This window comes from Marmota flaviventris, chromosome 18 (genome assembly GCF_047511675.1).
Source record: "Marmota flaviventris isolate mMarFla1 chromosome 18, mMarFla1.hap1, whole genome shotgun sequence".
NCBI lineage: Eukaryota > Metazoa > Chordata > Mammalia > Rodentia > Sciuridae > Marmota > Marmota flaviventris.
In genome coordinates, this window is record NC_092515.1 from 7,601,775 (window position 1) to 7,623,749 (window position 21,975).

General features: G+C 50.4%; 1 protein-coding gene across 3 annotated transcripts; it reads right to left on the bottom strand.

Annotated features, from left to right (window-relative positions):
- Nucleotides 1-65: 65 nt before the first annotated feature.
- On the bottom strand, nucleotides 66-21,914 carry Zswim9 (zinc finger SWIM-type containing 9). 3 transcript variants are annotated; one of them, XM_071604213.1, is made up of 4 exons: nucleotides 21,744-21,914; nucleotides 20,336-20,619; nucleotides 12,862-13,174; nucleotides 66-2,874 (listed from the first exon to the last, which is right to left on the bottom strand). In XM_071604213.1, the coding sequence occupies exons 2-4, from the start codon at nucleotides 20,608-20,610 to the stop codon at nucleotides 886-888; spliced, it is 2,577 nt and encodes an 858-aa protein (XP_071460314.1). In that variant the 5' UTR covers nucleotides 20,611-20,619; nucleotides 21,744-21,914; the 3' UTR covers nucleotides 66-885. The 3 variants fall into 3 exon arrangements, with proteins under 3 accessions (XP_071460314.1, XP_027776286.2, XP_027776285.2); XM_027920485.2 differs by lacking the exon at nucleotides 21,744-21,914 and adding an exon at nucleotides 21,637-21,657; XM_027920484.2 differs by lacking the exon at nucleotides 21,744-21,914 and adding an exon at nucleotides 21,002-21,443.
- Between the last annotated feature and the right edge of the window lie 61 nt (nucleotides 21,915-21,975).

Consider the following 21,975-nt stretch of genomic DNA (forward strand, 5'->3'; position numbering starts at 1 on the left):
GCCAGCTCAATTTTCTTCTGCTTCTGGACCTCCCACTTTCCCCCTGAAGCCATGAACTCAGCATGGAAACCAAAATAATACTGTTTTATTCCGGTCTTTAAGCACAGTAGTCCACACAGTTCTCCTTCCTGAGGAGAGTCTCCAGCCCATCCCTCCAGACCCCTGTTGCCCTTTCCCCCTTTTTCCAGGAATGGCCAACCAGAAAGTGAAGAAAAGCCAAGTGGAGAAACACCCAGACCATTCTCCTCAGTTCTCTCTCCACCTCTCTTTTGTCTCATCTCCTTTTAAAATTCCCTCTTCCCTGTCTCCTCCTCCTCCTCTTCCTGGTTCCCATCCTCACCCTCTCTTGCCTCCCCTGCATTTCCTTACTTCTTTTCCATTTCTGCATCTTCCTGTGTCCTCTCCTCCATGGGTCTCCCCTTTTATCTTCTCTGCCCTTCCCTCTCCATGTCTTCTTGTCCTCCTCTGCTCCCCCACCCCCTGTGCACTCCCTGGCTGGACGAGTTCAATTCGGACCAGACCCTCCCCACATCCTGGTGTCATCCCTTCCCTCCACTATTGTTCCCTCCCCCCAGCTCAGCCCCTCTCCTGCTTTCCACCTTGGCCTGACCCTGTTTATACCTCTCATCACACGTTTCCTCTTCCGAGAGAAGCCCTCTGAATCCACCCTGGCCACCAGCAGTTTCCACAGCTGTGGCTCTAGGACCTCAGAGACCATTGCTAGCTTCCCCTTGGACCCAGAGAGGCAAACTGCCAAGATGAAGTCCCTGGATGACCCAGGAGGTGACCAGAGGGACTGGGGTGCCCTCCTTGGCCTCAGCACTGTTATCTTTGGGATTGAAGAATGCCCTCCAAATGGAGGGTGGCAGGTAGAGGGCAGAAGGGTCAGGGCTCCTGGGTGCTCCCCCAGCAATCCCTGAGCAGGTCCATGTGGAATAAGGCTGCCCCGGTGAGGAGGCGGGCTGCAAAGAGGTGCCGGCAGGGTAGGTGTCGAGCCGCATGGATGGAGCAGCTGCAGTGGGTCAGCGCTCCGTCCAGGAAGAAGTCTGAGGTGCCATCCTTAAGAGCAAACCCAGCTCCGGTCCAGTGGAAACCCCGGGTCCCGTGCTGCCTGGCGAAGGCCAGCTCCTCAGCCACCAGGTCTGCCAGCTCTGGCCCACAGGCTGCTCGGAATTTGGCCAGTGGCTCCCAGTCTACCTCCTCCTCTCCTGAGGGGCAGCAAAGCCTCTTTGGTTCCCTTGGGCCTTCTTCACTTCCTTCCTGCAGGGTCTCCCTTGCAGCTGGGGACTCACTCCTCATCACTGCCCGTTCTGGATTGCCTTCCAACACAGTTCCCATGGGGGTGGTGCACAGGACCCCATTCCCCAGCCCTGGACCCCTCCCTCCTGTGTCCAGCCCTTGTCTTGCTCTGTTTGTGGGGCCCATGGACGGGGCTCCCTCTCTGTCTCCATTTGCCACACCTGTGACCCTGGTGTCCCCAAGCTGGATCACAACTATGTCTTCCAGGCCTCGTCTTCTTTTGGCCCCCGACCTCCCTCCCCTCTCTTCTGCTAGCTCTGGCCCCCTCCTCCCCTCTTCTGCCCCCAGGGACCCCCTCCGATCTCTGTTCTCAGGGACTAAATCCAGGGGCTTCTCCAAATGGATCCCCCTCCAGTTTCTGAGACCCAGTCTCTTGTCCTTGTCCACTTCCGCCTGAGGCCCCTTCCAGTCTCCGAGTTTCAGACCACTTGCCCTTTCTTCCTGCAACGGGACTCCCCTCCAGGGGCTCCCTTCAAGACCTCCTGCCTTTTCAGACTCAAACTGGGTTCCCCTCTTTTCTATGATCTCTAACACCCTAATCCTTTGATCCTCCAACTGGCCTCCCCTCCAGTCTCTGATCTCTGGCCCTCTCAAGTGATCTTTCTCCAACTGGGTCCCTCTCCAGATAATCCCATCCAGCCCCCTCACTTTCGGGTTCTCCAACTGGACTCCTCTCTGTTCTCTGGCCTGCAATCCCCTCCCCTTCTCACTTTCTGGCTGAGCGCCTCCCCAGTCACTGGTTTCCAGACCCCTCACCCTCTCATTCTCCACCTGGGTTCCCCCCCTCCCGGGCTGGCTGTCCAGCCATGCTCCATCACCATCAGCGCCCTCGGAGGCTGCCTCCCCCACTGCGTCCGCCCACTGCATGGCCACCAGGTCGCGAAGGCACTGTGCCACACTGTGTGAGGGGCTCAGGCGGCGCAGAAGTCTCTTGCGGTGGCCACGCACCAGGGCGCACGCATCCAGATTACGGGATGCTTCATAGGCACGGAAACGCACCCACATGTCATGGCGGGGTGCCCAGTTGTGCTCGAAGTATTTAACAAAGGCGGCCGGGCCCTGGGCACGCAGCTCGGCTAGTGCCTCGGAGTAGGCTGCATAGGATGACGCGCCGGCCAGGCGGCACAGCAAGGGCCACAGACCTGGGTCTTCTTGGCTGGCACCGCCCAGCTCCTGAGCCTTGCTGAAGAGAGTCTCGAGGCCTTGCGCGCGGCAGATCTGCACTCGTGCGCATGGCAGCAGCTGGCGCACGGCCCGCAGCTGTGCTGCCACTTCTGGCCCCGCAGTGAGGCAGCGCACTCGGCCCTTGACGTCGGGTGCGCTTTGAAGCAATGAGACCAGCACAAAACGTAGTAGGCTTGGCGTGCCAGGGCGCGCCACACAGCAGGCAGCCTGACGTGCGCGTCCTGCGCTGTCCACGCACAGCACTGCCAGCAGGTCCAGTGCGCCCTGCAGGCCGGGCAGTCGGTCCACCAGGAGTATGCGCGGGAAACGCCGCAACAGCGCCCTGGTGCGCGATGTCAGGAAGAACACAGTCTCTACCATAGCTTGATCCTCTACGAACACCAGCTTCACCTGCGGGCGAGGGCAAGAAGGCAGGAAAGAAGTCAGGGAACAAAGGGGCCACCCCGCCCAGCTCCCCAGACAGAGGCCAAAGGGGAAAAAAAAAAGCAGACTGAGCCCGATTGTCTGGGTTTGAGATCCAGGCACCACAACCTGTTAGCAATATGATATCTGCACACACACTTTTTGCCTAGCTTCATTTTTTCCTGCTGGGAACGGAGTGTTCATTGCTTCATGAGTCGTCAGGCGGCCTAGGGGCAGTGATTCTCAAAGTATAGGCCCTGGACCAGGAGCAGCAGCTGACGGATAGACATGCACCTTGTGGGGTTCATCCAAGACCTACTAAGGCTGAAACTCTGGGTGGGGCCCAGAAATATTTTTTTACTCCTCCATGCTGGGGCTTCCTAGGGCTGGATTAGGAGGCAGTCTAGTGGTAAAGGGCGGACCAAAGAGGTAGAACGTCCAGATTGAGTCCTACCCCTACCATAGCCTAACTGCTTGACTTTCCCTCTCAGTATCTTAGTTCAGTTCCTCCTTAAACCCTCTGGGTTCTGAGACTTCTCGCCCTAGGAATTGAATACTCATTTCTTCCAGCAGAAGAGAGCAGCAGTTGAAAGCAAAGCCCCTGAGGACAGACTGACTGACTGGCCAGACGTCCTGGGATCTCAGTCCTGACCCTTCCTGGCTCGCTGGCTCTTGAAATTTCCCTAACCTCCCTCTCATCTGTAAAGTGATAATAGAGTTCCTCTGTGAACAGTCCTCAGTGGGCAGTGGCACGCCTGTAATCCCTGCACCCTGGAAGGCTGAGGCAGCAGGATCACAAAGTTTGAGGCCAGCCTGGACAACTTAGCAAGACCCTAATAATAATTATAGTAGTAATAATACTAGGGCTGAGTATGTAGCTGGGTAGTAAAACAACCCTGGGTCCGATCCTCAGTACCACCAAACAAAACAAAACAAAAAAAAACCCTCTGATTGTTAGGATGAAATGCATCTAGAACTTTTCCTGGCACAAATAGCATCACTACTGTTATTCATTTGACAAGTTGTAAGTGCTCTCTAAGAGTTCAATATTAGAATAATGAGCTCTGCCCCAACACCACCATCCCAATTAAGCCAAGGCCCCATCTCTCTCCAGCTCCTGTGGGACATGGCACTTGCCACCCTCCAGGACTTGGTATCTTTTTTGTCAATTCACCCACTACCTGTTGGCCCTCCCTAAGATGTAAGCCCCACAGGGCCAGAATGTTGTTCCCTTTTGCATCTCTGATGCTTTTTAAGGCACCTGTCCCAGGAAAACAGTTTGAAACATCTGGAGGGAGGGAAATCCAATGGCCACTTCTCAGGAGTGGAGTTTCAGATAACAGACTGCATTTGAATCTCAGGTTTGCCTCATTAGTTATGGGACCCCGGGCAGTGACATCCCCCTCAATGAGCCTCAATTTCCTTGTCCGGCAAAATGAGAATGTCTATTTAAAATGGGATGTCCTGGTGAGGCTAAAATGAGGTCAGTCCTGTCCAAGGTTTGCAGCAATGCCTGGCATGTACAGATCCCAGCTATAGACCATCCACCTGTTGCTCAGGCCCAACACTCGGGGCGATGCTTCTTTTCTCTCCTTCTCCATCCTCCACATGCAATCCATGCCTAAATCCCAGAACTGTTCCTCAGAATGAGTCCAGATCCTAGCCACTTCTCCCTAACCCCACGGCTACCATCCTGGCTGGGGCCACCACATTCTCCCACCTGGGCTTCAGGTGTCCACTTTCACCCTGTCTGTTCCCCACAGTGGCAACAAGAAGCATTTTCAAAACTCCCATTAGATTGCTCCCTCCCCTGCTTGAAAGAGCTTCCCAGGCCTTCTCCTCCCACTCCAATTAAGATCAAGAATCCACATCACAATTATGGGCCTTGGGAGATGCTGTGGCTTGAATATGGGCAGTGTCCATATGCTTAAACCTTGTCCATCAGGGCAGCAGTATTGGGAGGTGCCATTGGCCTTGAAGTGCTGGGGCTTGTTGGGAGGTCCTGAGGTCATTGGAGATGTGTCCCTCAAGGGAACTGAGGGACCCATTGGACTCTCACTGTCCCTTTCTCTCTCTCTCTTCTTCCTGGATGGACATCTGGGTACTTGCTTTGGCCTGTATAGGCACCGCGAGGTGCCATCCTCACCAGAGCCCCAAACCAGTGGGGCAGCTCCATCTTGGACTTGGACCTCGTAGAACCATGAGCCAAAACATACCTCTTCTTATTTCCCAAGTAGCCCATGCCTGGTGTTGGCTACAGTGATACAAAGCTGACTAATAGGGGAAATTAGCCCTTTTGATCTCATCTTCTGTCTCTCTCCCACTTTGGTCTCAGCCACTCTGGCCTCATTATTGCCAAAAAGTCACCTGATGGGGAGGAGAGATTGGTAGCTATGAGCCAGGGTCCCCCATACTGTGCCAGTGGCTGGGGTCCCTCAGCCAGTCCCTAAGAGAGCTGATGCACAGCTGCAGAATGAGGCAGGATTGAATCCAGTTGTCCACATGTCTCTCCATAAACATCTGCACCACCCAAGCCCATCCTACAGGACCGTTTCACGTTTCAAAAGTGTTGCGCTGTGCTCTGTTTAAAAAAACAAAAACAAACCTACTGTTCGGTTCAAAAAGAAGAATGAAATGCTTTCCTAACCCTGAAATAATATATTCAGCATTGAAATTCAAGATATTTCTTAAAAAACCAGTATGCTTACAATTGTGTGAGTTACATAACTGCTAACAATTTTTTGACCATCATTAATCTGTACATTATTACTCTATGATTTAATCTTCTTAGTAGATGTTCAATCTAGACCTGCTCTGTCCTGCTAGCCATGAATCCCATGTTTAAATTTAAAAATTTAAGACTAGGGATGTAGCTCCAGGGGTAGAGCCCTTGTCTAGATTGAATGCATCTCCAGCACTGCAAGAAAAAAATTTAAATATATAAAAATTCATTTCCTCAGCTGCATTAGCCATATTTCATGTGTTCAACAACTACATGAGGCTAGTGTCTACCAGGCAGCAGAGATATATAACATGTCCATGATCACAGAAATGGACAGCAATGGTCTAGAAACTGACTTAAATATAAAAGCCATAATGGGTTTTTATAAAGTGCACATTTCTACAGAATTAGGGAAGTTCACATCTTCTTCTCCCTGGGAGTCAGGAATAGAGATAGACAGTAAAACATTTGCCTTGAGACTTGTCCAAAAGCAAGCACTTGACTAACCAGAAGCTAATTTCTGCTCTTCCATGAACTACTCTGATTCCTGATCTTGGGTTTTCTTCAAAGTGGGGTCTATAAGCTTTTTCTTGTATACCCACTTTTTCTTTAAACCCTATGCTAGGCCAAAAGGAGACAAAAAGACCAAGGCAGGCCCCAAGTCCTGCCCTGTTGGACTGGTCAAGAGTCAATGAGCAATAGGACAGTTGGTGCTGCTTTCAGCTGAGAGGCACAAGGATCAGAAAATTAAGAGTTCCTAGAGCCAAGAGCCAGACTGTCACAGAAATCCAAATCCAGGTTTGTCTACCTACCAGCTGCGTACGTTTACACACCAGCTGTGTGACTTAGGGAAAGTGTCTGTATTTCTCTGTGCTTCACTCTTTCCTGTCTGCAAAGACAGGGAGCATAACTGCATCTACTTTATAAAGATAATATGAGGACTGAAAGGGTTAATCTATGTGAAGCAAGCAGGCAGTGCTGGCGTGAGTGTTCGCTGGGTGTTAGTGGTTACCTGAGTGTGGAATGCATGCTGAACAGAAAGGCTAATGGGACCGGGTTGCTGTGTCTCCCTCTGATGGAGTAAGGGTCATCGCTGAGAAGGAATCATTATTTCCCAAGACTGCAGATATGCACACTGAGGCTGAAGGCCCCGAATGTGCAGTAAAGGATGAACTCAGCAGACCTGGGCTGTCCAAACCCTGCACACTTCAAAGAAAAGTCTGGTCCTTGATCAGCTTCTGGGAGGGCCCTTCTAGGCCCTTGGCCATTCTGCCTGATAACAGAGTCTCTGTTCCGCAGACACAGGTCACATCAAGCAGTCTATGCTAACACTGTGTGACTCATGGTGGGGGCCTTGGGCCATGCTGTATATGCTGGACCTCTGGAGAGGCTGGAGACTAAGGTCAGACATGTCTATGTGACAGACCGCCACCAAGAACCCTGGACACCAAGGCTCGGGTTAGAGTCCCTAGGTGGTAATGCTTCATGCAATGTTGTCACCTGTCACTGCTGGGAGAACTAAACATTGTTTACATCCTCTCCTCCAGGCGGGGACACCTGAAATCTCATACCTGGTCACTTGGATTCCATCTGGTGTGCCTCTTGCCTTTGCTGACTTAAATCTGTATTTTCTGCTGTAATAAATGCTAACTATGAGTATAATGATTTCTTTGAGTTCTATGAGTCCTTCTAGTGAATCACTGAACCTAGGGATGATCTTAGGGACCCCCAACTACCCCAGGGGAGTGACCTGCCAAGTCCATGGAATTAGCAAGTGGAGGGGCTGGGAGCCAGGTTCAGGCCTTTAGGAATGGTTGGGGATCAAAGGTAGGGGTGGGAGGAGATGTGTGGGTGGTACTTCAGGGGTGTGGTGACATGACCAAGGTGGGATTATGTAATGAATGCCTTGTTCTACCAAAGGCTTACTGGGCAAGTGCGATGTGCTGGGTACTGGTCTGGACACTGAGGAGAACAATAAGACATCCCAGAGTGGGAGGAGACAGCCAACAAACCGAAATGAATAAATATAAAGAAGATGATTTCTGTGAGTAAAGCCCTTGGGAAGGTAACAACGCACATGAAGTGGGTTCCCTGTGCCAGGTACAGTCCTGTGCACTGACTCTTTTAAACCTTATAACCACCCTATAAAACAGAATTATCATCTTTCCATCCCTCTGTACTCCCTTCCCCAGTACTGGGGATTGAACCCAGGGGTGCTTTATCAAAAAGCCAAACCCCAGCCCTTTCTGAGACAGGGTCTCATTAGGTGCCGAGACTGGCCTTGAACTTGTGATCCTCCTGCCTAGGCCTCCCAAGCTGCAGGGATTATATGCACACACTATCACGCCTGGGTCATCTTCCTGTTCTGGAAGGGGAAACTGAGGCACTGAGGTCCGGCTGCTTGCCTCAAGTCACCCAGATAGTACCTGCCAGGTAGAGCAAGGATTTGATCTGTTTGTTATCACAGTATACTCATGACTTTGTGAAAGTGACCAAACAGGTCTGACCCAGAGTTTTCTGGCTGGAGGTACATAGTGCATGGTGGTTCATTTGGGGGGACACAGGAGCCCAGGGAGGAACAGACTTTGAGGACCCAAGTGAGTGTAGGTGTCACTTCCAGACACACAAATTGGTAACAGAAAAAGCATCTACCTTAGAAGATTCTACATGTGCTAACACCAGAAATCACAGCACTATGTTCTACCTATGCCTCTTCCTACATCTGAGTCCACATTTCCTTTATCACAAGATCAGAATAGTACTATTTTCCACTCTGATGTGCGGGGGGACGGTGGGGGGGGGGGGATTGAGGGAATAAAAATAGTAGCTGGAGAGCTAACACCTAGAGGGCTTCCTAGGTAGCCTAAATTAGGTAGCCTGTTCAAAACTTGTTCAATGTCCCAAAGCCACACATAGCACAGTGAGAATGTGTAAAAAGCTGTCTAGCACATATCAACATAGAAGTTGGCAGCTGTTATTTTGTCCTTCCAAAGTTGGCTGATCTAATGCAAAAATAGGCTCTCATAGAGAACACTCCTGCTGGGAGTGAGCTGCAGGAGGCCCAGAGTCTACAGAGCAGGGGGACCCTGAGCCCCAGATTCAGGCAGGGTTTTGGGAGGGTCTTGGTGAAGTGGCTCCCCAGAATGTCCTTTATCCTTTTCCAAGTAATTGCAGTTCTCTCCATCCGGGACACTAGGTAATTATGCACCTCTCCTTACTACTTGCAGGTAGGCAGGGTCATGTGACTTGCTTTGGCCAATGAACTGTGAGCAGAAATGACCTCAGACATCACTTCTGGACAGAGCCCTAACTGCCATCCCAGACAGATTGAGTACAGCCTGTCCTTCTGGGTGCCCAAATGAAAGACTGGCAGTATTTCCTGCTTCCTCTCCTTGTGGGTGAGCAGTGAGTAAAGCCCACTGAGCTCAGCCACTGAGATGCCAGGGCTGGTTGTTACTAGAGCAAACCCCAGGCCTGACACGGCCCCGTCATTTGCCCCCTAATTTTTCCTCTTAAAAGAGAAACAAATGGGTATAGTACATTGGGACTATTTCACACTTTTCATTTTCTTTTTAAAAATTAATTATTGGAGCTGGGTATGGTGGCGCATGCCTATAATCCAAGAAACTTGAGAGGACTGTAAGTTTGAGGCCAGCCTCAGCAACTTAGGGAGGCCATGTCTCAAAATAAAAAATAAAAAGCGCTGGGGATGCGGCTCAGTGGTAAAGTGCCCTGGGTTCAATCCCCAGTGCCAGAAAAAAAATTAATGGTTTGAATGTGCAAATTTCACATGGCCCAAAAGTGAAACGATGGAATTCATGTAATTAAGCAATTAAATGTCACACTCCCAGCTCTCCATTCTAATCATCCCGTTTCTGCTCTCTATTCCACCCCATCCACTTCTCTTGGCATGCTTCTGAAGTTTCTTTCTGTGAATATAAGCAAGCATACCTGTATGTCTTATTTTCTCTAATTTATACATAACATGGTGCATTGTGTGCAGTTTTGCAACTTGCTTTTTTTTTTTTAAACACAAAAATGCATCTGAGAGGGGCTTGGGTTATGGCTCAGTGGTAAAGAACTTGCCTCGCATGTGTGAGGCTCTGGGTTCAATCCTCAGCACTACAAAATAAATAAATAGATACATACATAAATAAAGGTATTATGTTCATCTACAACTAAAAATATATATATATTAAAAAATTCATTTGAGAGATCTTTCCAGATCAGGGCCTAGAGTTTTCTCATTCCTTTTTAGAACTTCATAGTGTTCCATGATGAATGTGCCATAGATTAAATAACCAACCATCACCCACTGGTGACATCTGGTTGTTTCCAATCTTTTGCTTTCACCAATTACAGTTATCAACTTTGTACCCAAGTCACCCCACAGCTGTGCTGCCCAGTCTTGGACTGGAACCTCCAGAACTGTGAGATAAATAACTTTCCCCTTTATAAATTGATTGCCTTGGGCATTTTGTTACAGTGACCCAAAGAGATACATTCTCCTTTGGAAGACTGCTGCAAAGCGAAAAGAATAATGTATGACACTTGCTTAGCTAGTCTTGGAATGACAATAAAGCATTCTTTTTTATAATTATTGACATATTAATAATGCAGAACTCTTTAAATAGACCCTTTAAGTGAAAGCAAGCTGGTGAAAGTATGTGACTGATGGCCTGGACACATCTCACTTTCTCTTGAACCTCAAACCCATCTATAGGAATGACTTTTTACAACCTGAAAGAACAGGGGCAATAGGAAAGATGGTAGGTACCAAGCTTTGGAATTTGGAAAACAGAAGAACAAGCTGACTCCTCTCCTACCAAAAAAAACCCCATAAACCTTAAGCCAGAGCTAGGGAGTACTGAGTACCAACCGCACAGTCCTCCTACGGACCTGGCAAATCCGCAGTGAGAAGTTACAATACAGGTGCAGTAAAGAAGCAACTTGACCCCCAAATCCCACCTTTCCCTCCTCCTACCCTGTCTGCTGGTCCCCATTACTGTAGACAGTAAAGCAGAAAGGGGCACTGGCCTTGGGGAATCAGGCCCATCTGAGGATGAGGGAGGGGGAATCCCATATGGGACTGGGTGCATTTTGCTGACCAAGAGCCAGCTCCCCTGCCTCTTCCCCGTGAGGTTCCAGAAGTGGGCAGCCTGGCCTTCTCCTCCAGCCAGGAGGATGGAGCTTTCTCAGGGGGATCTGACCAGCCCCAGAGGAAGAATGAAAGACACTGACCCCTGGCCCTCCCCAACACAGAAAGCCAGAGCAAAGTCGTGTGCAGAACACGCAGCCCTGCTGAGTGGCAGGGGCGGAGGAGTAAATGAGGTTAAAAATACAGAAATGCAAACTTACCTGCACATTTATAGCACTGTGCTGTCCAACGCAGAAGCCGCCAGCCACATGGGGCTGTTGAAATTTCCATTACTTTAAGTTTTAAAACTCCAGTTCCTCATTCATACTAACAAAGTGGTCAGTAGTCCCAGGAGCCAGTGGCTACTACACTGGACAGCACAGATGTTTCTATCATTGTAGAAAGATCCACTAGTCAATGCTGGGCCATAGAATAAGAAGATATTAAATCTATGAGCAACTGGTGACTCTGCTGACCTGTGAGGAGGGGACCTGGGGCCAGGAGGTGACAAAGGGGCTTTTCATTAAACCCAGTTTGGGTTGGCAGCATCCAAGATGGAAGTTTTAAAGCCAATCCCATTCCACAAATGGCTTTAATTCATGGAAGACCTGCGGGGTGCTTCTGGGGAGACCACCTGAGGTTTATTCATTCAGTGGGGACAGTGGGCGACAGTTATTAGCTCTGTGAAGACCAGTGGAGTAGGGAGTTTGTGTGTGCATACCCCCATTTTTCTCAGGGCAGCAAACTGACTTGGGTAGGGCTGTTACCTTCTGGAGGATGGGATTGTTGGAGTGGGGCTGGGCCATGCTTCCAACTGGGCAAGGGCACAGCAGTGAAGACTACAGCCTGGATCCAGACTGTGGGCCCCAACCCCGCTTTGCCATTAAACAGCTCAGGACTCTGGGCCAGTTACTTGACTTCTCGATACCTCAGGGGTTTTGTTTGTTTGTAAAATGGGGAATGAGAATAGTGAAGGCCTTCCTCATTCATCTGAGGTGAGATTTCAACAATGACAACAAGGGCTGGCATGGAGCTCTGGTAAGCACTTAAAGCCCTGGGTTTGATCCCCAGATCAAAAAACAAACAAACAAACAAAGGACAAAGAACAGAATAAGGAAGGAGGATATGGAAAGCACTTAGGGTAGTGCCTGATACACTGAAGACTTTAGCTAAGTTATCAGCATTACCTGAGGATACAGGCCGGTTACTGGCCAGGTGATGGGTGAGTACTCTGGGCCTGTGCAAGGGGGATGGGTGCACAGCTCAGCTCTACCCTGAGCTGAGTTCATTTCTAAGCTTGAAAGACAAAGACACAGCCATGTGGAGATACCAGTTTCCCCCCTCCCTGGGCTGCAGAGATGGAGGGGCAGCACCCTCGACTCGCCAAGCTTGCTCCAGCCTCTAGGCCTTGGCACTGGCTGCCCCCTCTCCTGGAGCTCTTCCCTCTGACGACATGGACGTCCCGTCCCTTCCCTGATTCACCTTCTCTTTAAAAAGGCCTTGCCTGACCACTCAGATCAAACAGCACCCTTGCAGCGCGTCCTCTGAAAGCCCCGGCCTTGCTCTGCATTACAGGTCTCCACTCGGTCACCTTCTAGGGCACAGCACCCCCTTCTCATTCTTGATCTGGGCGTGGAACCCTGTGAACACTCTTCAAACTATATACTGATTGTTTTGTACTGTGCATTTTCTATCTGTAGTTTAATTTAAAAACAATTAGCATCTTCTGCCAGCTTTGGCGTCCTCCCCCTATTCCCCCGCAGTACTGACACCTGGACGTGTTTGTCCACTGCTGCTTTCTCCTACTGGAACTGCAAGTAGCCGACGGTCATAAATGGCTATGTGAATTTCAATGGATTAATATTAAACGCATCCAGTTCCCCTCACACTGGCTGCGATTCAAGCACTCACAGGCACAGGATCAGAACATTCCCACTGGGGACAGGTGCACATTTCTGCAGGGGACAGGTGCACATCCCACAGGGGACAGGGACGAGTCTCTCTCTGCCCCATGCCGGCTGCCCACAGAGCTAAGGAATGTGTGGGTGCAGGGAAGGGGTGCAGGGCAGAGTGGGTAGGGAAGGGACAAGCGACTGGCTGTCTCCTGAGATCCTACCTTGGCCTCGGGGTCGGTGCGGAAGAGCCCCTCCAGCACGTGCAGGGCGTCCAGCACACCGTGGTCGGGGCCCTTGCAGTGGGACAGCAGGCGGCGCACGTCGGCGGGGGCCACGAACTGCTTGGAGATCTGGTTGGTGATGCGCACCGGCAGGCAGGCGTTGGCCAGCAGGTGCCCAGGGCGGAAGTGGTAGGCGAACTCCCGCGGGCAGGCCGGGTGCGAGTGGGTCAGCTGGCACTCAGACACCACTAGTCGGTCCCGCAGGGGGCTCAGCTTGACGGTGATGAAGGCCGGGCAGCTGGGCTGGGGGGGCCTGTGGGAGGAACCACCACAGCAGGTCACATCCCTCTGCCGCTCTCTCCTTCCTCTCTGTTTTTTTCTTTCTTGTTTTTAAATAATTAAGTTTTAATCATAGAGAAGAGTAGAGGGCCTTTTAAGAATATGCCGGCTGTGTGATCTTGGGCAAGTCACTTCAGGTCTCTGTGCCTCAGTTTCCACATACATTCAAAGGTGGGTTAACAATCATCAGACCTTCTTCATAGGGTTGAGGATGGAAAGGGCTGATACGTGTAGAGCACACAGTAAGCACTACATGTTTGTGAAAATTCTGTACCCACCACCAGCTGTCAAAAGTGAACCAATGCTTTATTATATTACTTTATTATATTATATTTCCAAAGACTTCAGCAATAAAACATCTTAGTCTTGTATCTGCTTCTGGTTTAGCAATAACAGCATCACAAGTTGAAGCCCTGGGTGAATTCTGCCCTAACAAACCCCTCTTCATTCTGCCCCCAGAGGCAGCCACTACCAAAATCATGGACTTCACCTTCCCACATGGTTTTACGTGCCCCTAAGCAAGGGAAGGTGTGTTTCTCTGCTTTCCAACTTCATATACCCCAGGGGCAATGACCAAGGAGATGACCAGTGAAAAACCCAAAGAAATACCACTACACACCAGCAGGATGGCCCTAAGAGATCAGTGAGGGACATGGTGGCAGGAGCCTGTAGTCCCAGCTGCCTGCCAGACTGAGGCAGGATTGCTTGAGTCCAGGAGTTCAAGGCCAGTCTGGGCAGCCCAGCCAGATCCCTGTCTCAAGCAAAACAAAAAAACACGAGAGAGAGAGAGAGAGAGAGAGAGAGAGAGAGAGAGAGAGAGAGAGAGAGAGACTGATAACATGCAGCCTTGACAAGGACACAGAGCAACCAGAACTGTCATGCCACCAACACGAGCATCAATGGAAAACCGTGCGGCAGACCCACTGGCAGGGCCCCGCCTCCCTGTGCCCTTGCTATCCTACTCCAGATAAATGCCTGCACATGGGCACCAAAGGAGACGTGCAGGTGCTGTGAGCTGGCTTGTTCACCGCAGTGCCACCTACCAGCCAAATACACGAAACCCAACATACAAGAGTGAGAAAGCAAGTTGTGGCAGATCCCAAGAGTAAAATGCTCATCAACACTGAGAAGGCACAACCTTTATGATCTCCAACATGGACGCCCTCCACACACCAGGTGTCAGAAGCCAGATAGACTTCAACAGCAGGCAGCAGCAAGTGGCTGTTGGAGGAGGCTAGACAGCGATTTCCCTGGGCTTAACCCTCAGGGGAGGGAGGCAGTGTGTGGGGGGAGTTAGACATGTTCTGGCTTCTGTTCAGGGTGCTAGTTACATGTTTGATTTTGGGGAAAAAATCACCATGTTGCCCATGTATGATGTTATATTAAACTTTTTGAAAGTTTGATCCCAGTGGCTCTGGGAGGCTTAGACAGGAGAATCGTGAGTTCAAAGCCAGTCTCAGCAAAAGCGAGGCGCTAAGCAACTCAGTGAGGTCCTGTTTCTAAATAAAATACAGAATAATGTATTTTGTATAGGGTACAAAATAGGGCTGTGGCTCATTGGTCAAGTACCCCTGAGTTCAATCCTTGGTACCAAAAAAAAAAAAAAAAAATTAAAAAATTAAGGGTCCTAAAATGGGGGGATTCTGGATTATTGGTCGAACCCAATGTCATCTCCTTCAAGAAACAGAGACAGACGAAGATGCTGCTCTGTTGGCTTTGACAATGGAGGTAGGAGCCGAGCCAAAGAACTTTGGTGGCTCCAGAAGCTGGAAGCAGGTTCTTCCAGAGCCCCTGGGAGGACCGCAGGCTGGAGTGAGACCTTCTGACCTCCAGAACTCTAAAATAATAATTATCATCTCAGGCAGTGTGGTGGTCGTGGCTCATTACAACAGCTATGGAGAGAGAGACGGCGTCACCATGTCCCTTGGCAGCCTGCCAGCTACTGCTCAGAGGTTCCCTTTTTAGCCTCGTTCCTTCACCCCTGCCTCACGCTCACTGCAGACTCTCCGGCTGGGGAGGGTTCGCAGGTCTTCCTCCTCACAAACAGCATCCCACTGGGCCCTCTCCAGGCCACCTCTGAGTGTAAGCAAGCTTGTCTGGAGGGTGGTCCTCAAGCTGCAGGGTGTAGCCCATGGCACAGGCAGTTAGAACCCCAGGATGAAGAATGAAATAGAACGGGAAAAAGAAATTGTGTTTGGGTTTGATTCCCAGCACTGTAACCAAACCAATAAAAAAAGAAACAAAAAGTCTCAACCCGCATCTCCCTGGTAATGTTCATGTTGGCATCTGCTTCCTTAAAGGTCGGGGAAGGGCCAGTGCTTCTCCATGAGGGTGTGACATCAGCATCATTGGTAGGAGGTTTCAGGTTTGTGAAGGAAACTTTTTCCACAAAGGGCCAGATAATAAACATATCCTGGAGCCCTTCTACACACATGCCATAGACAATGTGCAAATGAATGGATGTGGCTGTGTCCCAATAAAGCTTTAATTATAACAATGGGTCACAGGCTGGGCTTGGCCCCAAGGCCTCCTACTTGGTTGAGCTTGGTAACATTCCAGGGCCCAGCCAGTAGTGAAGAAGCCCTGGCTCCTGGTGAGGCAGTAGTGCCCCCTAGAGAATGATCACACATTTTCTCCATGTGCTCCTGAGAAAGGGACCCCCCCTCAGGACCACCAGGATAAATACTCAAGAATTTTCTTGTTAAACCAAAAGGGGATCTTTGACACCCCCCCTTTCCTCTTACATGACAGTTTAAGAAAATCTGGAATTAGAAACTTTTTTTTTTGGTACTGAGGATGGAACCAAGGGGCCCTCATCCATTGAGCCACAGCCCCAGTCCTTTTAAATATTTTATTTAGAGACAGGGTCTTGCTAAGTTTCTGAAGTTGGCTTTGAACTCAGATCCTCCAGCGTCAGCCTCCATAGTCTCTGGGATTACAGGTGTGTGCTACCACACCTGGCTAGAGTTAGAAACTTTTTGCCTAATTTAAAGCAACAAAATAATGCAAATTGAGAAAAATTTTAAGCATGTAAATCATTATAAATAAAACAAATGTCCACTCACCACGCGGCTTCAGGTGAAAGCAAAAGAAACTGCCAACAGCAGTTTTGTGTTGGTTTGTTTTTGCAGTGCTGGGGAATAAACCCAGGGACACTCTGCCACTGAGCTACATCTCCCAGCCTTTACTTTGCCCAGACTGGCCTCCAACTTGATCCTTCTGCCTCAGCCTCCTGAGTCACTGGGATTACAGCGCCACCATGTCCCACATGCAGCTGTTTCTGATGTACCAAATGGCAAGTTCACAGGATTCTATCCAGGCCATTTTCCTGGAATAGTTCATGCACTTTTGTGAAACTGCTCTGGCCTCTCTCAGCCTAGGAGTTTCAGCCCCTAGGACAGGCCCTCCCTCAGGGGAGGCCACCTCTTCATGAAGTCTCACATAACCACCTACAAGTGCCCCAACACACCATTGTTGTGATTTCCTTCCACCTGTGGGTGGGGGTGGTAATGCTACCCATCCCCCACTCTAAATGCAAACTCCACATGGACAGGGACTTTTGTCTGTTTTACCCATCTTTGTGTCCCCAGCACCTAGACCAGTACCTTGCCTCTGCAGGTGTTCAGGAAGTATACAGTTGGCCCTCCATATCCACAGGTTCCACATCCTCAGATTCACCCAACCATGAATCAAAATATTTGAAAATAACTTGTGTACTGAACATATAGACCTTTTTTTTTTTTTTTTGTCAATTCCTAAACAACACAGAACAATTTACATAGCATTTACACATATTAGGTGTGTCACCTACAATTTAAAGTAGATGGGAAGATGTAGAGGTTATGTGCAAATGCTAAGCAATTGAATATAAGGGACTCAGCAGCTGAGGATTTTGGTATCTGGAACCAATCCCCAGGGACAACGGTATGATAAGTGAACGCCTGAATCCACTTGGTGACCTAGACACTTGTCACACCTTCCCTGAGATATGCACCCCCATCCCATCAAAACCATCCATCACCACCACCTGCCCATCACTCCTCGGAAACCTCTCTTGACCATCCAGATTTCTCCACAGCCATCAGTGCTTCCTCCTTCATGAAACACCCTTCTCCCTTCCTTCAACCTAGTCCACTCTTACTCATCCTTCAACTGCAGAACCAGCACCACCTCCTCCAGGAAGCCTTCCCTGACCATCTTTGGTCTAGGACAAATTCCATCACACACCAAGGTGATGGTTTGATTGATGCTGTCTGTTCTGTACACTCCTCAGAAAACCCCAGCATCGAAGGTATATACCCTGCACTTAGCAAGTACTCAAAACAATTCTCTTGGACAAGGAGGCTTGTGCCTAGAACCAGGAGATCTTTAGGGTGCTGGTATGTTCAATTCACATACTGACTGAAGTAAAAACAGAGGGAAGGGAAGACCATGGCTATAAGAAGCATGACTTTGCAGTCAGACAGTGGAGTCCCAATTCTGGTCTCCCTCTTAGCAGCTGTGCTATCTTGGGAAAGTCTGTGCCTGAGTTTCCTCATCTGGAAATTGTGGCTGAAATAATATCAGCCTCACAGACAGAGTTAAATAATGTAGAAAAGGGGTGAGTACCTAACCAACACTTGAAAAGCAGTAGCCACTATTTTTAATACATTTTTTTTTCTTCTTCTAAAAGTACTTTTGATTTATTTGTGTTCTCCTTGCCCCTTTTACTCTTGATCTTGCAGGTTTTAAATATCTTTATGTTTTCAAAGGCTGGAGGGTGTTGGGAAAGGTTGAGCAATCCTGACCTAGAGAGGGAAGTGCTCAGAGGTGAGGGAGAGGGACAGGCAGTTGGACAGCTGGAGCAGCAGGGAGACTTGGAGGGGGTCACTGTGCAACTTTTGGAAAGAGGGGAGGAATGGTCAGGAAGAAACCCCCTGTTTCCTGGACCCCAGGCTGCAGGCTCCTTTCTAGCCTCCCAACTCTCCTCCATACTGTCTACCACATGGCTCAGAGGGATTTTGCTACACCCAGAGCTGATCTTGCTCACAGCTTTCTGGGGCTCCCTGGCACCCCCAGGATAAAATCTCAGCCACTGGACTCAGCCCTGCAATGTTCAGGCCTTGAAGACATTCCTCACTTCTGCCTCTTCTTACACTAACTTTTGAGTCTCAGACCTTGGCTCAGGGACCGTGACACAGAAGAGACCCGGCTTCAAGCAGCTGGGGGTAGGTGTAAGAGCTCAGAAATGATTGATAGGTCCAAGTCACTGACCCCTCTTGAGCTTCCCACCCCATGGTCCAACTGGTCACCAGGCCCATACCCAAGGCACTGTCCTCACCTACTCTATAGCCCTGTCTGTCCTGCCCAGGGCTCTGATAATCATTGGGACATTACTTGTACATACTAAGCACCGTGTACTTATTAAGTCAAACACTGTGCATACATAAAGATAGAAACAAAGTCCTTCAAGGTTCCAATTACTAGTCACCTCTTATAGAAAGCCTTCTACAAACCATCCTGTAAGCTTTCAGGTACAGCTGACCACATTCTTTTTGTCCTATTCAATCTTACTCTCGGAACTATGGGCCACTACTTCCATTTACTTATTTAGTCTTCTCCATCAGATTCTGAGCAGTTCAGGGGCCTAGCTAGCTCTGGGTTCCAAATGTCCAGCAAAAGGTGTGCACACAGTAAGTGCTCAATAAATATATTACATTGAATTGGACCCTGTTAGTGATTCCTGATTAGGCCTGAGCTTCTTGCAAGCCCATGTTCTAGACTGCCGTGTGATGTGTTGAACGTACCAGCACCCTAAAGATCTCTCGGTTCTAGGCACAAGCTGTAGGGAGGACTAAGCAGGATGGACACTGTTCTGCTTTTGGCCTTGAGTCTCTCCTTCTAGAATAAAGAGGCAACTAGAGAACAGTAAATGTTAAACAACAAATGTTTAAATAACTGTGGGCGAGGAGAGCTGTGGAATGCTCCTTTTGTATTGGATGAGCTTCTGAACAATTAACATCTATCAGCTCACTCAATCCTCACCAAACCTATCAGACAGACTCCTCCATCTTCCAAGTGAGGTAACTGAGCCAGAAAGGTGAAGTCACATGCTCAACAGCACTGACTCATCCTCCACAGAGGAAGTTCATTCTGCACTTTTGACTCTTGTTACGCCCATCATTTAACCAGCTGCCCTGGGTCCTGGGGCAGTGCCCTTCTCCTGCACAATCTCACAGCATCCTTACAACAGTCCTCAGAGGCAGATACTATGACAACCCCATTTGAGGGCTGAGAAAAGTGAGGCTTGGAGATGTGAAGTCCATTGCCCAAAGACCTGTCTAGTAGGCAGCAGAGCTGGCCTCAGGCAGCCGGAGGCATAGCCTGTGTTCTTAAAACACACCACTCTTATCTATGGCTCCACAACCCAGGATCTCAAACTCACACACCTACCTGCAGAGGCCAAGCAGGTAGGATAAGGAAAGTGAGAGCACTGAACATGAAGCAGCAGAGCCACAGGGTCTGGCACAAACCTGAGCACCAAAGCTCTAAAGAAGAGATGGCCGTTAGCTCCCTTTCCTGTCCAAGGGAATCTAGAAACTCAGCTTGACTTAAATGAGCTATTTAAATGTGGATCAATGAGAACACCCCTGGCCCTGGTGAGAACTGGCTTCCCAGGATTGTTCTCCTGCCCCTCCTTGTCATATTTCACAGCTGTAGGGAGCTACCTGTGAGCTGGATGTACATCTACCTGTCCAGTCTGAAAGTTCTAGAAGGACAGGGATTTTGCTTAATGCCCCCAGCCCCACCCGACTTCACTATTGTGTTCTCTTGACAGAGGAATCTTTAGGTCTTGCGGCTTTCCCTACAATTTGGTCTCTTACTTTTTCTCTCTGTGTGCTAAACATGGCTCTCTTTCTCTGGCTTGCTCTGAAGTCTCTGTAATTTTCTTTTCCTGTCTTTTGGTTGTATCTCCCTCTGTGAAAGTCTACAAATTGGGCTCCACCTCCATCTTAGGTAAGCGTCCTTCCTTGACTCGCAGTCTCTGGATATTTAGCAGCCTCAGTCTGGCTCTCTCGCTCACATGTCTGGGTGCGGGGCTCCCTGCCCTTCCTCCCCCCCCCCTTGTGTCCCTCCCCCTGCCGAGCTCACGCACCACGCTGCGGGCTGGTTGGCCGCGCGCATGTCCTTGCACACCAGTAGCACGTAGCTGTACTTGAGCACGTGGATGAGCCTGTACAGCGGGGGCGCGCTGGCCCAAGGGCTGCGAGCCACATGAGTGGAGCTCTTGACTGAAAAGACCACCAGCCGCTGCTGGCACCATTTGTCGAAGAAGCGGCTGAACTCAGCCCAGGAGAAGAAGGCTCGCTCCAGCAGCTCCTGCTCTTCCTTCCCGGCCGCTGGGCTGGGTTGGGGCTCCGGCAGTTCCATCCTGGGGCCCTGAGTGGAAAGGGGGAGTAGTGCTATACCTCAGAACCATCCCCACCCAGGGTATCTCATATCCTTAGTCTACCCCGTCTGTGGTGGTACCTCTACCTGTAGGGACCCCAGCTGGATCCAAGATTTTTTTCTCTAGATAGGAGTCTCCACCCCATCTTTCTTCTCTCCTTGACCCATTTCCCCCTGGCTCACTGCAACTTATTCTAACTGAGGTAAGGTCCAGCTGGGCTACTTCTCCCAATATGACCCTGAAGCTCAACCGCAGATGACTCCTTATTTTCTGAACTTCAGACAAGGTTTCTTTCCCTTGGCATATGTCTCCCACCCTCGGCAATAATCTGAGTGTCCCATTCATCGGCAACTCCCCTTTTCAGGTGCCTACACTTGGCTATCCATGCCCCTTTCTGCAGATGCTCCATCTCCAGATGTGCTTCCCATATCCAAGCCAGGCCCTCTCATCCTCAGGCATATTCTTCATGCACCTGTGGCTCCCTCCTCCCCAGATAGATCTCCCATATGCAGCAGTTGCCTTTCCCCCAGATGTGACCCTATGAATCATCACATTCAGCTGTGGCTGCTGCTTCCCAGAGATGCTCTCATGTCCAGACGTGCTCCCCACGTTCAGTCTCGGACCCTCTGCCTACAGGTGTGTGGCCCACTTGTGGACAGTCCAACTCTGAGGTATCACCAATATTCATCTGTGGTGCACCTCCTCCTAAGATGCATGCCCCGCAGGTCAAGTTGCGGCCCCCTCCTCCCAGCTAGAGCCACTGTCCTTTCCAATGTGCTTCTGGTTTCAAGACAGGGCCCCTGGTCCTCGGACCGGCTCTTCACCCCAGATGCTCCCCCCATGCCCGGCGTCTTCCCCTCCCTCCTACACCTCCCTCCAGCCTTCTCCCGCCTCCCCAAGCGCTCTTAGTCCCGCTCGCCGCGGCCCCTCCCGCTCCGCCGTCCCTCCCAGCGGCGCTTCTCGGCTCCCCCAGATGTGCACCCTTCCCGCCCCCCCAACTCACCTACCCAACCCCGAGCGGCGTCCACCTCCCACAATGCCCCGCGCCGAAGCCCAGCCCGGCCCTCGTTCCCGGGATGCCCCGCGCGGCCTCTCGCCTGTCTTCCCGCCGTACCCGGCGCGGCGGCTTCCTCCGAAAGGAAAATCCCCTTTTCCCGCCAGTCACCCAGGGGGCCTGCAGCCACACCCGCTCATTCAGGAGAGGGCAGGCTCGGGCCGGCTCGGGCCGCTTCCCAGCATGCTGTGCGCGAGGGCTTGCCCGGCTTCACCCTCCTTTCCAGGCTGCCTCACGTTGAGGAGACTACGACTCCCGGCGTCCTCCGTGCGGCGCCGGCGGCGCCGGCGGC

What these genes read in the sequence shown, in the direction of transcription:
- Zswim9 (XM_071604213.1), bottom strand. Translation starts at nt 20,610, where the DNA reads ATGGAACTGCCGGAGCCCCAACCCAGCCCAGCGGCCGGGAAGGAAGAG. An exon ending in GCCAACCAGCCCGCAGCGTG is followed by an intron (nt 13,175 to 20,335) that starts GTGCGTGAGCTC and finishes TTCCTCCCACAG; the next exon opens with GCCCCCCCAGCCCAGCTGCC. An exon ending in GCACCGACCCCGAGGCCAAG is followed by an intron (nt 2,875 to 12,861) that starts GTAGGATCTCAG and finishes CCTCGCCCGCAG; the next exon opens with GTGAAGCTGGTGTTCGTAGA.